Source organism: Ptychodera flava, chromosome 22 (assembly GCF_041260155.1).
Source record: "Ptychodera flava strain L36383 chromosome 22, AS_Pfla_20210202, whole genome shotgun sequence".
NCBI classification, from domain to species: Eukaryota; Metazoa; Hemichordata; class Enteropneusta; family Ptychoderidae; genus Ptychodera; species Ptychodera flava.
Window position 1 is genome coordinate 18,729,468 of NC_091949.1, and position 20,087 is coordinate 18,749,554.

A 20,087-nucleotide genomic window follows, 5' to 3' on the forward strand; every position below is an offset into this window, starting at 1 on the left:
TGGAATTTCATCCTCAATCACAGTAAAACTGATCACTTTCAGCTGATCAGATGGACAAGACAAAAACCATGAATTTATATTTGATTCGGGGGTGTTGTGTGCCCACAATTAGTGACCAGGATTCACATACAAGTACCTCTGATATTAGTCAGATATTGGAAACTACTGATATTAAATGCTGAAACAAAGGCTTTGAGTGAAATATTATGTATCATTCCTGCTTTCCACAATTGCACATTATAATGACTGATGAAAATTTCAGTGAGCCAACCGACAGAATAGGAGATTGAGTCTAGGCGCATGGGAAAAACAGATGGCAAAAAAAAACCCATGGGCACATTGCCAGTACGAAATTGAAACTGTTAGTGAATCCATTTTCTGTTCAGGTTCAAAAGGGCAACAAGAAAACAAATGTTGCTCAAGATTTATGAAATTTCAGCCAGCAAATTATGACTCACCAGTATTTTGATATCACAGGCTTGAATATTACACCATTGATTTGGTTTTATTTCACGAATATAAAATAAATCTCTTTTTACGAGGAGATATTATTACAAAGATGAATTTCATGACATGATTAACCCATAGCATGTCAACATGCAGCCTTGTCCAGATGTTGTTGCTGTTATGGGAAAAAAATCTGCCTTCTTTCACTTGATTGAAATACTGCCACTTCCAGCTAAAGGGCTGATGTAATTAATAGAAATATCATTTTTCATATAGGTTACTTGTATGACCCATTTCTCTCAATATGTTTACAATATTCACCTTCGGGCTATTACTTTGGACTTCAGCTTATGATGTTGGGCCCCTGTGCACTTCACATTACATATGCAAATTAACTGAGTTGGGGGCAAACACCGGACAAGGGTCACTGTTATTGATGAAAGACATTATGATACAACCTAGCACAGTTTAATGGCCGATTACAGGTCTGAAGCGACCAGGCCTCATAAAACGATGATCTTTCCCCAAGCATTATCAAATTACAGCCGTGTCCGGGATTTTAGTCTTGCTACAACATTGAATTCATATACATCAAAATAATATTTTGATCATGGACTAAACCTTCATAAAGCCAACAGCCCTACTTCCATGGCAAGTAGATTTCCTCTAGGGCAAGTACAAAAGTGATTTATTCACTTCAAGGATGAATTATTGATTTTACTCATTCTTGCTGTATGTAAAATTAATGTTCATACAAATGAAATTCCTTTAGAAAAAGTGAAATTCAAAATTTAGACACATCACGACGAGGTGAATCTGTAGTTCCACATGGAAGTCGAGCCGAGGGAAGCTATAAAGTGAACGGAAGATAAAAATTGTGATTGTTCTTGTTTACAAGTACTGGCACAAAGACGTTAATAACCGACACAAAAAAATCAATAAATTTTCATTGAGTTTCGTTTTAATTGGATTTTTTTTCAGAATACAAAATTCAAAATTAGTGTCAACTTTACATTACATTTCTCTGTGATGCAAACATGAAATAATGAATGTGGAAGTGTGAAACTTCAGATAACAAGTCCACCACAGTTCTCATAAATGATAGATGACTTACTTCCTGCCGGTACAGAAATAAAATCCTTAGTTGTCGCAGAGAGTGCACGCTGTGTTCACAGATAACACATGGTATCAATTCACAGCTATCACTTCATATACAGTAAAGTTTCTATACTGGAACAATTCATTGCAGTGGGAAAAAGTACCGCGACCTAATAAAATACTGCGCATCATCAACTCTCAGAGGAAAAAGCTATATAATATGTTTTTTTGAGTTCATTAAAATGTCTGTGAATTTCTGTATAGGTAATTACACATTAATTGGGAAAAAGTTCATTTAGATTATCAGAAAACTGTTGAAAAATTCATTAGTTTGTAAAAAATAAAACAAAATCATTTTAACAGTGAAAATGTCGTTGATTCCACTTAAGAATATGTGCACTGAAAACTTTGCATTGAATGGACAATATTGGAGCTCTGCCGAGTGGAAAGTCCAAAATTACTTTGCACATAGAAAAATAAATACATTTTCTTGCCAAAAAATGTGTGCCATTTTACAAGAAAATTGAAAATAAATTAGTACTTCAAAGTATAAAAAGATGTAACAGGCAGTGGAACATTGCATGGCAATGACATGTTAATTTTGCAAAATTTCTAAAATATATACCATGACTTGAACGCCACAGAAAATAGACAAAAGTTCTGAACAAATGCTGAATAGGTCTTTTTTGAACCTGTTAACCCCTAATAGGTCCATACTCCATTGATAATAATGGGTTTGGGCCAAACCATGGTGGCAAATGGTTATACTATACATGAACTGTGATCTTTGGTGTGGTTTTTTGTATACGTGAATTTGGAAACATCCAAAGCTCCATAGATTAGTTAACACCCTGTGGCCAACTTAAATTATCCTCTTGCACTTCAGACATAAAAAATATTGGTGTAATACAAATGCACAACTGTGGGTTTAAAAATCAAAATTCAATGTCCACTGAACAAGAATAAATATTTGCCACAAAAATATGGAAACTAAGAGAAACACTGGACTTCTGGGCATATCCCTAACTGGAAGAGTAAATATCTCAATACGTGAAAAATTATTGATTTTCATTGTAAGCATTCTTTTGACTGGCATGTTATAAGACAGTATCAACTTCATGGATCATCTTGATGTTTTTATAAAAATTGCAGTTTGGAAAACAAGTTTGTACATCCCCACACATGGCAATTATCTTCCAAGATATTTTATCCAGAAGGAAAGTAGATTTCTCTGTCTATCACCTTCAGAAATTTCTGTCGTTTGTTAAGAGATCGAAAGTCAGCTGTGCTCTTTGCAGAGTTGGCCTTATACAGCTATAAACATTTACCTGAATCAATAACTGGTTGAATATTTAGGATCAAAACTGCAGCTGAAGGAACCGGCCCGACAGCGATCAAGACATTTTTTCATTTGTACCAAATGTGAGCAGATTGGTCGGGAAAAATCAAAGACAGTACAAAACTGTCAAACATCTGTCGTAAAAACAGATTATGTGTGACAAAATCAATATTTCTGTAGCTCCCATTGATTGGTTGTATTGTCACAAAGCTGGCCATGCTACTTGAAGTCTCCAGACCGCCGTGTGGACATATGGCTGGTATTTGCAATGCGGGATTTTTTCAAAACTCTTTTGTTCTTAGCTGTCCTTGCAAAAATATTTTGAAACAAGTCAACCTTCACATACAATGTACCCTCACGCATGGCCGACTGCTGGAGATAAAGACAATGTACACAACAAATCATGAAAATCAACAAATCATAAATCTGTCCCTTAAAAACAGTTCATTAGGATTTTAAGTGACTTATTTTCAAAGTACATAAACATGAAGAAAGCATATCTCATATCAAACTGGTTATAAATAGAAAAACAATGCAAAAATCTTTTAATACTGTTTTAAAATGTGACAGGGTATTGTTCACTACAATATACTAATAATACACAGACATAACTAAATTTCTGGGGATCTTATGTATGATGTTTCTTGTAATCTACTTTGGACTGTTGCGGATGGCTTAAGTTCTGAAAGTTGCGGTCTTTTCCTTAAGTGTCTGGCTTTACTCTGTAAATGTGGCTGACTCCGGCTTCGCTGCAGTAACACTGTACACTGGTTCAGTTTTGGTGAGGCAGTTTCTGCGCTCAGAGTCCGCCTGTGGCCATACTTTCTGGATCTGCTGTGGGAACTTTCCGGAGGATCCTTGGTTTCTGAAGACGAAGGAGCTGTTTCCAAGTCCTTTTGGAACTCTGGCACCACCGGTTTTTTACGGAACTGTTCACGGATGGTGTACAACCATTCCTCTCTGTTTTCCCACCGGTCTGCATGAAATTTATACACACTTCCAGCGTTTGTTTTTGTGATAATCTGGAAGCTGTACTCGTCCAGGGGTACGATTTCACAGCAATCGATATGGATGCAACCCCTTGGCTGTTTCTTGGCCTTTTCTGAGTACCATACCAAAAACGGCGACGAATCGTTGGTGTATAAATAAACAAGAACACTTTTCGGCTTCTTTCTGTGTTTTCGCCACGGCTCACGGATGGACAATTTCCCCTTCATGACAACCGTGCTCATCTGGCAGCTGGTGTAAATGCTATGTTGGTCCAGCTTGGGTCGCTGAGCAGCCTCTGCACGACGACCTTTCAACAATCGCGAGAGGAAACTCATGATGAAACTTTAACCACCTTGTTGGCAAAATAACTATAGAATTTCGTCAAACTTTATTGACTTGACATCTGTAATAACCAAAAGAAAATACAAATGGTGAGTGTGGCAGATGAGGGGAGTACATTCAATGGAAGGTAGTATTCAAACAATATTTTTTGTCACTACTACCTGCACTACATGTCTTTTCAGTCCTATTCAAACTGAACATTTTTTGAGGAGTACTCTACAACAAAAGCATTCCTCACGAACTTACAGATAATTGAATTCACAACATCTGAATGCCATAATCAGGAGTGGCAAAAAGATTTTTTTTTGAGATGAAGTGGTGTATTGACCCGTCTACCACAATGGTTTGGTCCAAGCCTGTTGTTATCAATAGTGATTGTGGACTTGTTTACGGGGTATAGGTGTGAACAGGTTAAAATGTGAGAGATGGCAAATAGCATGAGTTCGGTATATTTACAGGTTGTCCAGAATATTTGCCTGTGAAATCAAGTATCCGTGGTTGCATGCCGTTTCTTTTTTGTCAGAAATTATTTTTAGTTCTGTTACATCCCTCTCCAATTCAAAACAAACCTCTATCTTCCATAAAGTTGCGGTAAAATGTATTATGAAAAATTGCCATTACTACGAATTTGGTCTGATAATATCATGATAATATTAAGTTCTACTTCTTCGATGTCATGCATTCAATGCCAGTGGGCAGTTTTCAATATGATGTTTATGGAGTGCTGTAGGCTGTTTTAGACTTGAATTTGTTATGTTTTTTAAGTATTTTCGCAGAGAACAAGTGGTCAAAAAAGACAACGACGATCTGAAACGGGTTATTTTAAATAATCTAGGTCTTCCCGGGGTCGTTCAGTGCTCGGGGCGGGCCAGCTCCCGAAGGGGACCACGAAATAATTGATTCGAGCAATCCAAAGAGCCTGTTAAATACTTCATGTGCATATGGCTAGGTGAAAAATAACAGCTTTTATTACATGCCATCGTTTAAATCTAGGGCATAGAGAACATTTAAATTTCTCCTGGAGCGACCAAAACATAAAACTTTACGACCTCGGAGTCATGAAATAATAGAGAGCACACAAAGTCAGTTGCTGTTGAACCCGATGTACGGCTAGATGTTCTGTGTGATAGTTTAGCTAGCAAACAAAACATACATTTTCTGCCAAAACCGATGCCTGGGAGGTATTATGCCCAAAACTACAAAGTGCAGGAATTTGAAACAGAAAGTCTAGTCGTTGTTTAGGTTTCGCAAGTGTGACTGCATGGGGGTTCAAACCGACCGTGTCAACAAATGTCAACGAACTATTCTACCCGACGACGTATAGCCTAGCCGCGACTGCTCCTGGACCTAAACGTCAAAATGTTACCGCTAACCACAGCGTCAAATATAACTGATATATCACTGCACCCCAGGCGCGACTTGAAGATGTATCTGCAGTTATAACACAGGCCTCGAACATGTCTCAATTAGCTTGTTTAAAGTAGTGATTTTTGTGAATGTAGTAAAAGGGGCGTTCAACGCCCCGGAAAAGGCCAGCAGTAAACCGTGCACTAAATGCATTGACCAATGCCGAGCCTTCGGATAGAACGGAAAACCCTGCGTGTTTGTGATGTTTTTAGTACTTTAGTATTTGCGTTCTATGTAAAAAACTACATTCTACGTGAATTTTTGGAGGCTGTACTCACTTGTCTACTTACAAAGGCAGGGATCAAACGTTGTCCATGTCAGAAATCAACTCGAACATGGGTTTGGTGCTGTACACTGTACATGGCTTCTAGAAATACACAGACCTCTCACCGCTGTTCTGCATGCGATGTAAAACGTATGCTGTTTGTTGTACACTGTCAAAGTGTTGTTTCACGTGACCGCTGCGTGTATATGCAAATAAACAGAAATGCAAATTTCCAGACGCCCTCCGGGACCCTGTGACGTTTGCAAGCGCGCGGGCGAAAACAGTTGGCTGGCGCGACGAAGTGCGCCACTAGCGGTGAACTGAGCCAGTGCAAAATATTCCCTGCAAGTACACACGCAGACACGTGAAGAAGTATACATAATCAGAGCCCCATCACCAGCAAGTCAGCAACCCCAAAAATAGTAAAATAAAAATAAAATAAACTAAACTGACAACCAACATAACCAACATACAGATAACGAAAAGAGAGCTAAATATGAGGCAAACAGACTACAAACAAAAAAGTAAACAAAGTACAAATTACTAGAAATAACTAAGGATTTCCAAAATTGGAGGACCATTCCGTGCTATAGGTGGTTGCATATGATGATTGTAAGCTTGAACTTTCTCAATCAGTCTGTTTGTTTGTTTGTTTTCATTTTTTTACATGTTTGTTGTCTTTTTTCACTCTGTTATTACTTTTCTCTGTTTTTTTGATGATTTGCTTGTTATTCAGCTTGAGATCCACGTGGTATAGTTTCAAATTTCTAGCAATTCATAACCATGCATAAGAGTTGTACTCGTACAGCATCAAATAGTTATTTCCTTCCTTTGAGAAACATTCTGAATTTTTTGAGGTAAAGGCTGAAAACAGAGACTGCTGCATCCCTGTTTCAAAATGTATATTTTTTCTGGGGATTTAATTTTTTGTACTTGTAGCAGGTACTCAGCAAATTCTGCAACTACATACTGCCCTGTCATTGCAAATAATGCAAGCACATAGAGTGTGTCGAGCATCTGTGCTTCATGTTATACATTTGAGGATTTTCTGCGTATTTCTATGTTCATCAAATAATTTCATCAATTTTACTTTACTGTGGAAGAATAGAAAGTAATAAAAAAGGAAATATTTCTCACAAATTTTTGTTGACCTTTCAGTACCACTTCACAAGATAAAATGTCCCCATCCCTACTACTGGAGATGCCTTGTGATCGTCTGCATGGGTGAAATGCATGTACCCTGAGAACACCTTTCAGAAAAAACTGCAAATCTTTTGATATGTATTTAGATAAAAGGGCCATATAGGGCCTCACTTTTGAAAACTACAAAGATTAATGAGGTATTAAACTTTCAGTGAAATTTGTCACTTTTGTTTCAAATTAATACAGACTATAGCATGTGTAAATGGACTATAAATATTTTTGATTTCTTTGAAACTTATTTTATTGATACAAATAATTGTGTGGTTATCATCCTATGCATTTCTATCGGAATGATTGGGAAGAACATTGAAAATGCCGAATTCTAGGTCATTGCACTTGTCGAATGCAATCTGATCTACCATGGTACACCAATGCCGATGGAATGTCAAACAAAACGCACCCCAGTACAAAGTTGGTGTTTGCAATGAAATCTCCTTGTCTTCGGTTATCCCCAAGACTATGCAAGGGTCACAAGCGTCCGACCTTGCATCAGACACCAGAGGGTAAACTTTTGCCGTTAGAGTTTAGTTTGTGTCAATTTGCACAAAGGATGCAGTGATGAATTCTGGTCAAGGACACTACAGAGACGTTCACCTAAGCCAGTGACACTGTGCAGGTAGCTACAATGCTTTAGTAGTCAGTTGCACTATGCCATGATTAATGAGAAAGGTTCACGGGTCAGCCTACATAAAAGCCGAAAGAATGCATTGATTATTCTGGATTTCATCTTCCCACACAAACTGTTTAGAGTGGGAGTTGTTTTAACCAATTTATAACCCTAAGCGACTGCATTACTATTCAAAAGAACAAAGTTTCCTTCAGTTCATGGCGCTAACCTTAACCCTTTCACCACCATAGTTTTACCCAAATCCATTGTTTTCTATGGTAAAGTTGGACCTGTACACAGGGAACTGGGGGTGAAAGGGTTAAAGGTTAGGGTGCAGGATATCTTCAATGTTCAAACAATGTGAACATTGTCTATATTGATAGCTTGGTTACCTGCCAGCATTGTTTAAGTAGTTTGTAGAAACATGACGGAATTTACACAACCTTCTCACGTCTCAGTTTGTGGTGCAAATGTAGTGTTTTTGTGGCATAGCTGCACCTGTATGGGCTAAAATGGGGAGCCAGGTACTCACGTAGTTCCTGAAATATATATGACAGGATTGTCTCCTTGTGCACAGCTTTCATTTCTACTGACAGAGTTTTGAGATCAGTCGTTTACTTATCGTCTGAAGGCTTATTGTTTTAATTGTGATTTATGCCAAATCAGTTAAAGACTATCAAAAGGTCAGAGGTCAACTATGCAAGACCAGAAAAAAGCTGCAACATTGCAAAACTGGATGCCAGAGTTATACATGCCTTCATATCAGCCTTGAAGAGATTCCATAGTCAAATTGACAACTCCCATTTTACCCAAGGCCACAGGAGTGACTGAATGATATCTTACATACACCAAGAAAATCAAAATTTTTGTTTACCCAATGTTTAACAGCTTCATTGACGTCACAGTTACCTTGTTATCTTCAATACAACTTTTTTATAGCCTCAAGGCAAACACACACTTTGCAGTCAAATGTAAACCAACAATTTTCATAGGTCACAAGGATTTTTAAATGCACCCGCCTGAAGTCACGGAGATCTATATATAGTAGGATGAATTTCAGGTGTACATCAAGGTTGAATGTGCCTCAGGGATAGTTTTCTGACAATCTACCGGTAATTTTTGCAACACTTTTCTGGTCTACTGCTTGTGTGTATTCATTCAGAAGTGTGTGGGGTACTGGAAGTTTCATCATTAGGTAAAACGTACCTCGGGGACAGATATTCGGACTCTCAAACTTTTACAATTCTTTTCTGATATACCACTTGTGCAGGTTCATTTTAAACCTCTTAGTGTAAGAAAACTTTTCATCGGCTTAGTTTTTCGAAATTCGAACATTTTATTTTTCTCCATAGAGTTAACTCAGGGATGGCAGCCATTTTGAATTTCAAATATCGGTAAATCTTGGGTGATTTGTTTCTCTATCACCAAAATTTGCACGGTGACCTACGATTTTTATTCTTGATTTTGAAAGAGAATGATTGAAAGATTCTTTAAGGAAAGTTTGAGCAAAAGTTTAAGTCTTTCACTTTCGAGGTGCATACTGGTACCTTAAGCCCAGATAGTGGCCATTTTGAATTTGAAATATTGGAAATCTTATAGGAATTTTCTCTTGTCCCATGTAAATTTTTCTGTAGTGATTAAAATATTTATATCCCCATACCAAAATTTGCATGGTGATCACTGATTTTTATTATTCACTATGAAAAAATGGTTTCAAGATTTCTTGCGGAAAGTTCCAGTAAAAGTTAGAACTTTTCGTCTCGAGGTGCACACTATCTTAAGAGCAGTTGATCAAGTGGGAAGATGTCATTGAGCAATGTCATTGAGGGAACAAGGTCAACAAAGCTTTTGAACAGTATCAATTTTGTATGATTTCAGAAATCAGTTATTTTATTTTGCATCATGAAACATCCTGAAGCCTAGGGAGGGAGGGTGGGAGGGAGGAGAAACTTGTTCTGTAAACCTTGCTTATAGTGATCGAAAAAGAAAGCAATGATGTAACTTTTAAATCTAAATAAATTTGCATGCTGTATAATGAGCTGAGAGTTGCAGTAGCAATCTGAAGACTTTGGAGACAGTGATGTTGTACTTGACTTTCATCTTATAACACACAACACAAAGTCATACTTTTCAGAAAGTAAACTGACAAGATTGTGCTGATAAAGTCTACTTAATTTGTTTATAACCTTACCCATTCTACCCTAATCCTGAAACATAATTATCTCAACAACTTCCTCTTTGGTCTGCATTTCTGATGACTGCTAAATCTGCAAACCAAACTTGCCGACTACCAAAGCCAGTGATATCATCTATGGCATTTCTCTCAGCCCCCATCTCTTTTCTACCAATATTTCCATAGGCAAGTCAATCTAAGTTTGATTCTAAATGGATAATTGTTTTTTTCTTGGAGCATTTGATCTTTATTTTGTGACATATTACTGATTTAATTTGGCAATGTAAGGCAAGATGAAATTCCTGTCGTTGGGGGCGCACTTTTGGGAAAACCATGAAATTCTGTTTATTGGCAGCGTGGCACTGTTTGAAAGCAGTGACCGATTCTGTGTGGGTGGTAGATTGTTGGTTGATGATGGTATTCTCATCATTTCTATACTTATTCAGTTTTCAGTTTTGTTATGCGGAGACAGTTTCTTGGGAAATGTACCACTTTCAAAGCACTCTTGGATTTCAAGAAACTGTCACCTCAATGCACACGTTTGAAAAACCAGTGACACACAAACTACGACTAATACTTATTTAAATCAAGTAAAAACAAACGACAAGTACAAACTGACATAATACAATTACAGTTAAGTTTTATCACTCCACATTACTTCAATTATGGTTATCTTTGATAACATCCGATGCACACATGAAAAGTGACAGTGAAACTGGTAACAGTACAAATAAAATGTTACATATTTCAGAAGACCGGACTTGTTGCCATCGCAAACACTGAATATTTTCTTTTCAGTCCTGCACATGCCTTGCTTTACGATGACTCTTCAGGTAGCTTTTACCTTACATTATGACCTAAAGTGCTACAAACACTGTTCCCTGCTCTCATGCCTACACTTCTCACAACTGCTGAACTCACTGAACTCGAGACCTGGCAGGATAGAGACTTGTCTGAGGCATCTCAGGTCTTAAAAATATTGCTTATTAAGGACAATCAGCCGGTTATTGTTGGCTTGGGTTCCAACCAAGTATAACAATGCATCGATCATTCACCTGTGCCACTTGGCCTTCATAAAATTCAACACTTTCTTGTGATGAGTCAAGCACCTGCGGTATCCCCGGGGTGACCCTTCAGCCACTTTCTCATTCCTCAGCTTTTTTTGACATACCGCCAAGTTTTAACCATGCAGATATCAGTCCAGCTATACTGTTTTCAGCAATTCGTATGGAACAAAAAAATGGGTTGTTTCCCCTTCACACACAAATTAGAGGGTGGAAAACTTGTTTTTCCTTGAATATTTGTGTTGAAGGGAAAAACCATTCTTCATCTCCACACAGAATTATTCTTGAAAACCATGGGTACATCATTACAGCTAGGATCGGTCCTTCAAAACCACGTAAAGTGCATATAAACAAGGTTTCTGAACCTCAAACAGAAAGTTCAACTGTTGATGGTGAGTACGTGTGCACGCAGGCCATAGCAAATAATTTGTGAAAGCCTAAGGAGGCCACCAAAGTTTTAATGTCACATAGACCACCTATAGAGGGCGCTTTTGCTGGGGACAGTACTGCATGGAAACTTATTTTTCAAAAAAAATTTACTTTTCCCTCTTCATAGCAACAGCTTGAAACGAAAAATATGACCACTAATTTTTTGTATCCATTGCTACCCTGAATCTAAACTTAATTTTGCATATACCAATTACAACTACTGCATACATCACAGTCTGTGATCTACTTTTACAGGCACATATCATTAATTTCACTTTCACATGAATTCCAAGTAAACTACAGCTTTCGGATATTTTCAAGACATAAAAGGAAAGTGACTTCTGTTTTTACTTTCTATTCGTGAAACTATGTTATTTCAAAAGTAACATGCCCCATATTACATACCAATGTGAATGTTACAAAAATTAATGACAAAAATTGAGGTGTATAAACTTTGATCAAAACAATAATAGGAACTACTTTGTGAGTATCCCAGAACTCCTTCACTCCTGCTAATTATTGGCAAGGCACAGTTTTTTCATCTCCAATCCATTATTTGCACTCCGATGATCTCAATGATCTTTCCGCTTAAATACCAGCGGTCCAACATTATCGTTGCATTCTGTATTATGTTTGTTGTGAGAACCATCACAGTACGGAAACTGTTGGCAAGAAAAATATTGACTTTTATTAGTGTGTTGCTGAAAGCATGAAGTGGCATTTGAGCAACAATACCTGATAAATCCTTTGTGCTTCTCATGATTGAAGGTTATCAAGGACAAAGCATAAACATAGGGCCAAAGTCCCTGAAGCTACTATAGACATGGATACAAAATTAAGTATTTCCTGACTGTATGAAATTATCTCACAAAGGTCATCCTAGGGACATGTAAACCAAATATTAAAGCTGTCTGACCAGCGGTTTTGAAAAAAACAAGCGACTCAACAGTTGACAGAGCTCTGCTGTGTTAACCTTTTGTGACACATGTATTGATGAAGAAGGTGGATATCTTTGATAGCTCATTTCAGGATGGCCTGACCAAAAATGGAAAAAAATTCCGTAAAAATACAGATTTGCATATTTCATCAGACTATATTAGTCTATAATAGCAAATAAACCAGAGTTAATTACATTCTAATTAAAGTAAACAAGACTTGCTTAAATCAAGATTAAGTCATAAAAAAACAGCATATCTGTCAGGTTATAAAGAATCTTGAGCTGGTTACCTTTATCAGTATTTTCATCCTATTAACCAAGCACATTTTAACTTTCAAATTAACATTGTAAGTAAGTTCTGTTGAATAAGTTGAGACTGTACATACTCAGAGAAAGCACACTGAAGAGACAAATGTTTGAAACTTAAGAAGTTCAAGGTCATCAAAAGCATTATAAGGAATCATGTTACACTTTCATTGCACTGTTTACACAGATTGCATAATTGCTATAAATAGCACATGAGGAATCTTACAGCCAAGCTTTACCATAAAAACTCTATCACTTTGACCACTCTTTTAATTGACCACTCTATTTTTTTCCTCAAAAAGTAATCTTATTTTATCCTTACAAAGTCAACCATAAATGGAAATTAGAACTTTCTCTATCTCTATCTCTATTGACTATTTTGAGCAATTTCTTTTAGATAACATACAGGGCACAATAAATGACGGTTCAGAATATGTCAAAGTTGGGATTCAGGAAAGTTGCCATTACATGTTTTAATCCTCCAAGATGGTAAGCATTTCACTATGAACTGTCAAAAAAGTTGAACTTTCTGATAATTCTACACTAAAATTATTTTGGCTTTGATGATTTCCTAATTAATTCAATTATTTAAAATCATATTAATTATTTTTTTCTGGGTGAATTGATAGGGTTTATACAGTACAAGAATTACATACAATGTAAGTCAATTTTGACCAAAAATGACAAAAAAATTCCTTAAAAATACAGATTTGCATATTTCATCACAATTTGAACAAGTCTAAGTTGAGTTACCCCTAGGGACCTGTATACCAAATAACAAAGCTGTCTGACCAGCGGTTATGAAGAAGAAGATTTTTTACCAAAAACACCTTTTTTGGCATTAATTTGCCTATTTTCAACAATATCAAAAATTAAAAAAAATAGTTTCTCAAAATCGTATTTTTCATCTACACAACAAATATCAAATCAGTAAGTACTGCGGTTCTCAAGATATTTGAGTGGACGGACGCCTCACAAACGGACATACATACATACATACATACATACATACATACATACATACAGACTGACGACGGACGCCGGACGGATACCCATCCCAATAGCTTCTATAGACTATAGTCTATAGTAGCTAAAAACATGCAATATTGGATTCTGTCTTTCTTTTGACATTTGTTAGAATGCGATTTATTTCATACTTCAAAAGAGACAATAAACGGTAACGAGACAATGATTTCACCATTCCAGTAACCATTACTTCTGAAAGTCCCCTGAGTTTGTCAGACAAATATTTATTTTCGTAAATTAATGATGGAACTATGACGGCATTCAAAATCAGTCCAGTGGGATTAAACAATAAACTCACAAACATTGTCTTCCCCGAGAATCCCTGAATTTATTATTGCTTTGTTCAACTTCACTGTTACAAACTCAAAATTCTAAGCATCATTTTGATAGCCTGTCAACAGCATGGTGATATTTTTAGATATGTGACATAATGGCACTATGGCCATGTTGTGAACTCAGTGTCTTTGTAAATGATTTGGGAACCCCGGTAACATTGCTGCTGTCCCCTAATCTGATTGCATTGATATACCAAGGGGAACCCCGGTAAAATGACTGGGGAACCCCGGTAACATTTATGGTAACATTTACCAGATATGAACTGTAAATGCTCACGTGTTTCATTAAATATTGCAGTTATGTGTAAATTTGAACCTTTGCCACATGTTTGCAACTTCATTGAAAGTATTATGATCAACATAATGAACAATATTCACCAAAGATTAACTCTATAGGTCATTAAGTATTCAAATATGTAATTAGCTGAAATAGAAATAATTAATTTCTTTGACTGCTGTCATTTTATCACCTCTTTATATAGCAAGTGTAATTGCCTCTTGTCAAGTCCTTCAAACTATATATTCCAAACTTTGAAAGCTCATTAGATATGCAAACTATAAATTAGCTGACATGAAAACTTAAGTGCGAAATGACTTCCAATATTGGTATAACCTGGTATAATCATCAATGTACATAGCATGTTATGCCAACTTTGATCAAATAAATCCAAGTATATATCCCTAATTAGGAAAGCTCATTAAATACACAAATTAGGAATTGGCTGAAGCAAAAATGCTTAATGCCTTTCAATAATGTTAGCCTACATAATGGTATCTTTAATGTACATAGCAAGTTTCATCAATTTTGGTCACGTAAATTAAAATATATATCCCTAATTTCAAAAATTCATTAAATATGCAAATTAGGAGCTACATGAAGTAAAAATGCCTACCTGGTATATCCGTTTTTTTTTCTAAAATCATTAATTATGCAAATGAGCAAAATGTAGGCAAGCCACACCCACCAAAAACTAATCAGTTTTTGCCATTTGCAATTTGAATCTATATACCAGATTAAATTCTGATCTGATGAGCCCTTTTTGAGATATTGAGCCCACAGACAGACAGACACACAGACAGACAGACAGACAGACACACACACACACAGACACACAGACAGACAGACATCGCTGCGACATATGCTCACGTGTGTCAACACGTGAGCAAAAAACACTGGAACTAGATCATACCAGATGGACTTTAGTAGATAATTATATAACTGGTAAAAGAAAGCTAAGCTTTGGAGCCAGATAGTGGCTATACTATAGGCATACCCTTTGAGGCAAAATTGTATTGCATCGATGTAAAGATTAGTGGACACTGAAAGAATTTCACATTGATCACCAGTGACCTAGGGAGTCATTAGGGTTAGGGATATTGTACAAGCTAGAAAACCCCAAGGAAGCCTGTTTTTATCTCATCTCCAAGTGTTTATGGCCTCATATCTTGACCAGGACAAAACTTCGTAAGATTACTGCACATCAGCTGTAAGGGCAATGTTGACTTTTTTATGGTATATAAATATGTTGTGAAGTAACAGGAAAGATATATTAAGACACTGAAGAACCTCCATTACCTTCTTAGATTTCCAGCATCTGCAGAATGTGAGTTTATCTCCAATATCCTCAATATCCATCATTGTGACTACCTTGGGTACATCCTTCTGAATTCTGCGGTTGACTCGTAAATCTTTCTGGCCTTTCCTGGCTCTGTATGATGCATAGAAGAACGTCATGGCCAAAACAGTGCCAAAGACAGGGAGCAACACTCCCCAGTCCTGAGCTGTAACACAAATATAAACAATTCAACACTAGGAAAGGTCATGAACTGTAGGCAAATAAATTAATACAATTAACCCATTGAGTGCTGTAATTTTTTCCCACGAAAATTTGATTGCTACATTTTATCAATTTTTATGAAATTATCTGTAATTTTTTTGATAATTTTGGACCAAATGGACATAAAATTGCATTGGCAACAGTTTCTTAGCAAAATTTGGGCAAAAATCTGTAAAACGTCGACTGGGTTACATTTTGTAAAGCGACAAAGTTGACTTTGGTGCTCAAAGGGTTAAGTCAGTCAAGCTCACTATCCACATTCAATTTCCTAAAAGTAGTAGCAGTGTTGTGGTAGACTTGGTTCAAGTCGGTGAATTTAAAAAAAAATAAAATCATTTGCAACAGTTTTTCTTGTGTCTCTCCTGTTTCATGCAAACCCATTTGAAATTGGCAGCCCAGGTCAGGTTTTCCTAGGGATCACACGCATTACCTTTGAGTCTGCACAGTAGTGGATTAGTTTCTGCCGGATTCAGTGATTCAAGGTGAAACTCCCCTGTATCGCGTACACCACACTCATCGTGTTCACCCCAGTAACACGTTTCATATGAAAACTGAACTCAAGTCATAACGTTCACCCCAGTAAAACAGTCACAAATCACAGACAAATTTGAAAAATATTAACCAGGGTATAATTTGGGACCAGAAGGTCATTACATTTCATTGGCTCTAGTTTTTCATCCAAATTTTGGCACAAATTTGAAAAAATATTAACCATGGAATATTTTATAAAGGGGACAGAAATTGACTTTGGTGCCCAAAGGGTTAACTTCAAATACTAGAAAAATCTCAAACTATGTATATGTGCTTATTTGTATATTGAATAATATATTGTATATACTATACTAGAGTCTTTGTGTGCTCTGAGAGTATTGGTATATTAGTCAATGTTCAATGAAGACAGATGTTAAGTTCAATAGACTAGAAGATTTATCACTCGACACAGGGCAATTGGATTTGGGTATGGAAGAGCCCTCCTATGATGAATATTCCAATATGCATGCTCTGCTAACTCTTATCCTGCCAGCCTGTAAGTCACTTCCCAATCTGCCACATCAGTAAATAGCTGTATTGAGTCATACCATATATATAGATTCATCTACTTGGAATGGTACGTTATGGCACGTCAGGTCGTAAAAAATCATGTTTACAGTCTCCATGATTTCAGAGGTGTTCAAATGTTAAAGACGTTGTTAATATGCAACATACCGTTATACAGCATATCATGCCACACTAGTTTTAAACAAACTTGACTTGATGGTGACATATGAACTCGGCAGGTTAGCATTAAAGAAGTTAAAACCAACCAATAGATCAAGTCCACGCTCCAAATACATGATAATAGAAAGCCACATTGACAACATCCATGTGGCCATTATTCACATATTACAGGATACACATGTACGATAGATGAGGGAAATGATGAGTAAATTCTGAAACTGTTGATAACATGGTTTTTTTTGGTGCAAGGTTTAGTGGCATACCGAATGTACATCACATGCTAACTACTTCCCCTTAGGATATTGAAAAAGCACCAACAAAGTGAAAAGTATGACCTAGTTGTTGACCCCATATTTAGTGAATTTTACACTTCCTCTAGATGTTTATTTTTGTAATATCAAAATTACAATCATTATTGGGACTTTGTTTTGAATTGCTTTTGTTCTTGAAGATGTCTTGATCAAAAAGATAGCTTCAGGTATAAGAGTTCCTGTGTATATTTTGCTTTGAATAACTAATGTCATCATTTTAGAAGGCCAACTTATTCATATTTATTAAGTCAACAATATCAGTGCTACAATATCATCTTGAGAACTCTTATTGTTTCAGCTAGGTGTTAGCCCATATAAGTTTCTGTGAGTCTGAGTAAATCTCAGCATATATTAGGCGTGGTTGTGTGATACTCTTTCAATCACCATCCGAGATTACATAGACTATAGACTTGCTCCAAGTGTGTGGGCATATAAATATCAAAACAGAATAAATTGAAGGACTAAACTTCAGCAAACTCTCGCGCTAAGTGGTAGGCTGTTGCGCAGATCATGGGGTGAATGCCTTGGCCAGTGAGTAACTGCTGCCGAGAAAAGCAAGGCGACTTGGGACCAGTCTACAGAGACCAGGGTAATAGTTTGGCTACTTCACAAACTTTTAGCCGTAATCAAATGACAATTGGATATAATTTCTGAATACTGACATTTGGAAACAGATGGTCAAGGAAAGCAATTTGAGAAACTGAGCGATGAATCTTAATGAGTACAAATCGCTTTATCCTGATTGCTTTGTTGCAGAATATAGGGGTAGTGTTGCATGCATAAATTAGTAGCAGCCAATGGAAATTTGGACAAAGTTGTCTGTTTTGTGTTTTTCCCATGAAGCTGGAAGAGTCAGTGGCTATATAATTGGGCTCTTTGGTGTTGATTGTTTGTTACTAAATATAGCTACTGCCAGAAATTTCGACAAATTTTGTAAATGTTGCATGCTCTGCTATTGCTGGAGCTTGTGGCCATACTATATATTTCCTGGTGTTCATTGTGTTCATTGTAACATTGACAATGAAGTGATTTTTGTCGTCATTGCATGTGTTATTTCCAAAAATGTAATCTAAATTTGCAGACAAACATTTGTTTTTGCATATCAATGAAAGAACGATGACTTCATTTGCGAATAGCCCTATTTCTCTGGTCTTCAGTAACAACATTTAGTTTTGTAATGCTTGGATATTTAACTTCCAAAAAAAAAATTACAAAAGATTTTGACATTTTATACTTTGCATTATTCTCTGTATGTCTAAATCCCTGAATACACGGACGATTTTGTCATTTCCCCGATAGGACAGGTCAATGAGAAACCTTTGACATCGTTTGGAAACAGTCTCATTGCAGGGGTCAATATGGTTGATGATATTGTACACGTTCTCTGTACAATCTCCTGTCCACAGTTTCGTTTGTTGCAGTTTAGTTTGCTCTTCGGGAGTAAAAATCAAATACAAATTTATCAAGGGCTGCCTTAAACACTGCCCCTTCAAAATTGGAGCAGTAGTGTAGTGCTCTCTCTAATTATGGCATAGTGAACTGTGCATGGCGGGCATCATGGTCAACTCAGAAAAATCACTGTGAAAACTTTGCGTTTTTCACTCAACCATGACGAATTCAAAATAGCAAGATTTGTGGCAGAACGACTTCTGGTCGTTTTAGAAGATCTCTTAGCGGCATGAACGGCGGGATTGGGTACGTGGATGTTATCGAATGAGCAAACAACTAATTCCATAGTTTTCTGTACATACAGAAATTAATAAAAAAAATTATATGTGAAAGTTTGGAGAACTAACTGCACGGTTGTCGTAAACGACGACACCATAACTCCAGCAACTTTATGCTTACATTTCCTGTCTTACCTTGTAGTCTATCTACATATCCAGACATTTTCCAAGCCTTTCTCTGTTTCACGCTAAAAAAATGGGCAAAGGTGCACACCTACGACACTGCGATTGCCTGATACCAGGTAGTGGACGTCGTCGACCTCCACTCCCAGGTGTCATAAAGGTCAACTTATGAGACTCCCTAACTTCATCAAATTTGCCGAGTAAATCTGTTATTTTACAAAGGGCTTTTCTATCTACATCATTAGAATGTAATCGAAAAGTTGGTGAGTCAAGTGTCCTCTTATAAACGAAAGGTGGGTGGAAAGGAGGAAAAAGACATTTCAGTGAAAACTTGACATTTGATGGCTTGCTCACTTTTCATTTATATAATGTATAGAGGGCGCTCTAACAACGACGGTTCACGACTACCCTACTTTCTAAAGTTTGATATTTGTGTAGGGTCTATGGTAATATATAGGTACAGTACTTTGATACATTCACAGTAAAGCAGAAGGGGAGCAGAAAGCATACAAATATCGCTTACCTTTACCATCAAAATTACAAAGTACAGAGAACGAAGACACCAGTCAAACAATGCTGAGATATGTTCATCTCAACAAAATTTAGCCTCCAGAAGAGTGTTTTGAATGGGGGAAAAATGATTGGCAAACAATTTGAAATGAAGAAGTAAGCTATTGCAAATGTTTTCCACACATTACTTGGATACAGCACATTTAACATTGTGGACGAGTATTGCACTTTTATCAACAACCCATGAGCAGCTTGTATTAGCCTGTGTATGGTACTGGGCCTGTATAAGCTGCTGTGCATTTGGATGTATGATAATTCATTGTAATAAGGTTGAAAAAGTTCCATGGAAGCAAATTTCTGATCTCTGCATGGAATACATGCATGATGATAAT

The 20,087-nt window shown here is 36.8% G+C and overlaps 1 protein-coding gene across 2 annotated transcripts; it reads right to left on the reverse strand.

Moving 5' to 3' along the window:
- Positions 1 to 1,390: 1,390 nt before the first annotated feature.
- On the reverse strand, positions 1,391 to 19,365 carry LOC139122876 (CDGSH iron-sulfur domain-containing protein 2 homolog A-like). Of its 2 annotated transcripts, none has more exons than XM_070688699.1 (3): positions 19,198 to 19,363; positions 15,545 to 15,750; positions 1,391 to 4,277 (listed from the first exon to the last, which is right to left on the reverse strand). In XM_070688699.1, the coding sequence occupies exons 1-3, from the start codon at positions 19,223 to 19,225 to the stop codon at positions 4,263 to 4,265; spliced, it is 249 nt and encodes an 82-aa protein (XP_070544800.1). In that variant the 5' UTR covers positions 19,226 to 19,363; the 3' UTR covers positions 1,391 to 4,262. The 2 variants fall into 2 exon arrangements, with proteins under 2 accessions (XP_070544800.1, XP_070544798.1); XM_070688697.1 differs by lacking the exon at positions 1,391 to 4,277 and adding an exon at positions 10,495 to 12,026 and having other exon boundaries at positions 19,198 to 19,365.
- Between the last annotated feature and the right edge of the window lie 722 nt (positions 19,366 to 20,087).

Excerpts from the sequence above, each read along its gene's own strand:
- LOC139122876 (XM_070688697.1), bottom strand. The coding sequence starts at position 19,225 with ATGTCTGGATATGTAGATAGACTACAAG. Across the intron at positions 15,751-19,197 it reads ATATGTAGATAGACTACAAG|CTCAGGACTGGGGAGTGTTG; the intron begins GTAAGACAGGAA and ends TTTGTGTTACAG. Across the intron at positions 12,027-15,544 it reads GATGCTGGAAATCTAAGAAG|TTTCCGTACTGTGATGGTTC; the intron begins GTAATGGAGGTT and ends TCTTGCCAACAG.